Source organism: Aplysia californica, unplaced genomic scaffold, assembly GCF_000002075.1.
Source record: "Aplysia californica isolate F4 #8 unplaced genomic scaffold, AplCal3.0 scaffold00051, whole genome shotgun sequence".
Taxonomy (NCBI): domain Eukaryota; kingdom Metazoa; phylum Mollusca; class Gastropoda; order Aplysiida; family Aplysiidae; genus Aplysia; species Aplysia californica.
This window is the reverse complement of record NW_004797321.1, coordinates 539,945-542,498: the sequence shown is the minus strand read 5'-3', so window position 1 is coordinate 542,498 and position 2,554 is coordinate 539,945. Positions and strand designations below refer to the sequence as shown.

General features: G+C 36.0%; 1 protein-coding gene across 1 annotated transcript in view; it reads right to left on the bottom strand.

The window, feature by feature from the left end:
• Positions 1-443: 443 nt before the first annotated feature.
• The window catches only part of LOC101848570 (synaptic vesicle membrane protein VAT-1 homolog-like), a gene marked incomplete in the record, with an annotated part of 15,427 nt that continues 13,316 nt past the window's right edge, over positions 444-2,554 (bottom strand). The window contains 3 exon segments of the mRNA XM_013079415.2: positions 444-617; positions 956-1,086; positions 2,114-2,196. Coding sequence (XP_012934869.1) covers positions 985-1,086; positions 2,114-2,196 — 185 coding nt within the window.

The window sequence follows — 2,554 nt, the reverse complement described above, 5'->3', positions numbered from 1 at the left end:
ATATATATATATATTATAATCTATATATATATATAATATTTGATATATCATCACCATCACAAGGGGGGAAACATGATCTGGGTAACAAGACAAGCACAACACTGGGACTAGAACAATGCCTTTATCTGTGGCTCTTGTCTACAAAACAAAATCATGGCCACTGTTACGCAAATCTGTCAGAAAAAAACAAAGTCACAGCCAAAGTAAAACCTCAACGTAATGTCACAATTAATCACAAGGGCAAAAGAGCCAGTTTCTTATAATATTATGTTGACATATTTTACTTTAATCTAGCTAATTTACCAGATTAAAGTTGTCGAAACACGCAATTTTTATTTTGCACAGCACAAAAATCACGTTGTTTTACGCACAGTAGTTTTCAAAGAATACTGCACATGACTTTAACTGTCCAAATAAAAAATTAAACTCATAAGTATATGACATTTTCTTTCAGTGAAAGTTTCCAAGGAGGCTAATCGTCATCAGCATAAACTGTTACTGTAGAGCGAAGCATTTCACAAACTTTTGGCATGGCTACAGGTTGAAGTAAAGGAAGCAACAATGACATCGCTGGGTGAATCATGCACAAATGTGGCTCCCAAACAGATGAAGATCACCTGCAGATAAAAATAAATGGAATTTACTATCAATACGAAGAAAAACTCTGCACCAAAACCATTCTTCTGAAACAACAGATAAACTCCTGTAATTGCTCTTCATAATTCAAACCCCCAGACCTCGTTCCTCAAGTTTTCTTCTCCATGTTCATCCTCCCTCAGCCTATTTCCTCTTCAAAATGTTCAACACAGTGTGTTACCAAAATATAAGATAAATGTCAAAATTTCGACGGGAATGAAACCTTCTTTTATATTATCCTGGAACTGGAGTAGCTAGTGTTCTGTGGGAGTAATACAAAAGTTTGAGAAGCATGAATCAGTGATAGGTTCGTACTCACTCAAAATATGGTGGGGATAACTGTTCTGCTCACTCTCCATTAGCAACGGGCTCTTTCTTCTCTTCGCCACCTGCCGCTCCTCCCTCGGCATTTGTTGATGGCTCAGCATTAGCAGCTTTCTTCTCTGGAGTCTGAAAAGGGAAAGGGAAAATAAGAACAAATGATGCTATCTCAACTAGCACTTGTCTAAACACCATCATTATATGAAATGTTGCAGACACTGCGAAGAAAAATCAATGACAAAGAAATTTAATTAATAAATCAAACACATGAAGCAATGGTCCAGTCTGTTAATACAGTTTTTTACATGAAGAAGGGTTGCCTTTTTTTAACAGAAAATTCCAAAGATCACCATGGTTTTTTTTCATCTTGCATGAAGTCCTCCAGAGTGGATATCGAAGAGCTAGAGTGGGCAATATACACATAATATGTATATAACATAAAGAGAAAGATAATACTTATCAATAACGCAAAACAAAACAGCTTCGAAATGTAAAAGAACGTTTGACGTTCATTCTGTAATGAGTAAATTTTCAGTCCAGTAAATTGTTTAAATGTAGTGGGAGAAAACTGCTTGGCAATGGGTTGAATCAAGGATACTTCTCAAGATCAGATAAATGCAAGCATGACCGTGTATTTTGTTGTTAAGATGATGTATTGTAAAATGCCTTAAGAGCTGAATTGTACGGGAATGGGCACTATATAAATTTAGTTATCTGTACCATTATTATCATAAGAGTATTGATCATCGTAAAATACATAGTACCTAAAGACAAAAATCAGCTCCTGAAATTAACTCAGACTTTTGGCTAAGATCAAAGTGTAGTTTACTAGTATCTATTCCAGACTTTTTGTCGGCCTTGTGACCACTGATAAGCAGGACAGGTACTGCAGAAACTGACGAGGAACAGAGAAAAAAAACCCTGCCCCCCCAAAAAAAAACCCCCAAAAAAACAACCTAAAGAAATTAAGCAATACTCTGCTGGGAAGCTGAAAGAAAACACAGACATTGGGTAAATATTTCCTACACTCAAGATAAGATCATTGACCGTCATAAAATACATAGTGACAGAGCAAAACATCATTTCAAGGAAATAATAGTAGGTCCTACTTTATCTGCAACCTTATGGAGGTCGCATGTTTTACGATGTTCTTTACCTTAGGCCTTGGCTCTGCCGTAGGGTCTAAGATGATCTTCCCAATGTTTTTGCGGTCACACAACTTCTGCATGGCTTCTCCAACCTAAAAGAGCAAGTAAAACAAAAACAGAAGACTGACATCATTGCTTAAGTGTGAAGCAGGAGAATCATCTGCGCCGTATTGCTGTAGCTATTGATTGGTCTGGAAGTAGGATCTATCAACCCTCAGTAAATGTCCAGATACCTTCAATACCTCTGGCACCCCTCAAGATAAAGCAACAATTGATAGTCATAATAGTGAGGCCTTTACCCAAAAACAAATTGCTTGCCATATGGAAAAGCACTACATTCATTTTTTTAAACTTAGATCTATATTATGTAACAAAGGCACAGGGATCAATATCCATTTAAAAAACTAATTAAAACTATAATATAAACTGTATAAAAACTATTTATTTTA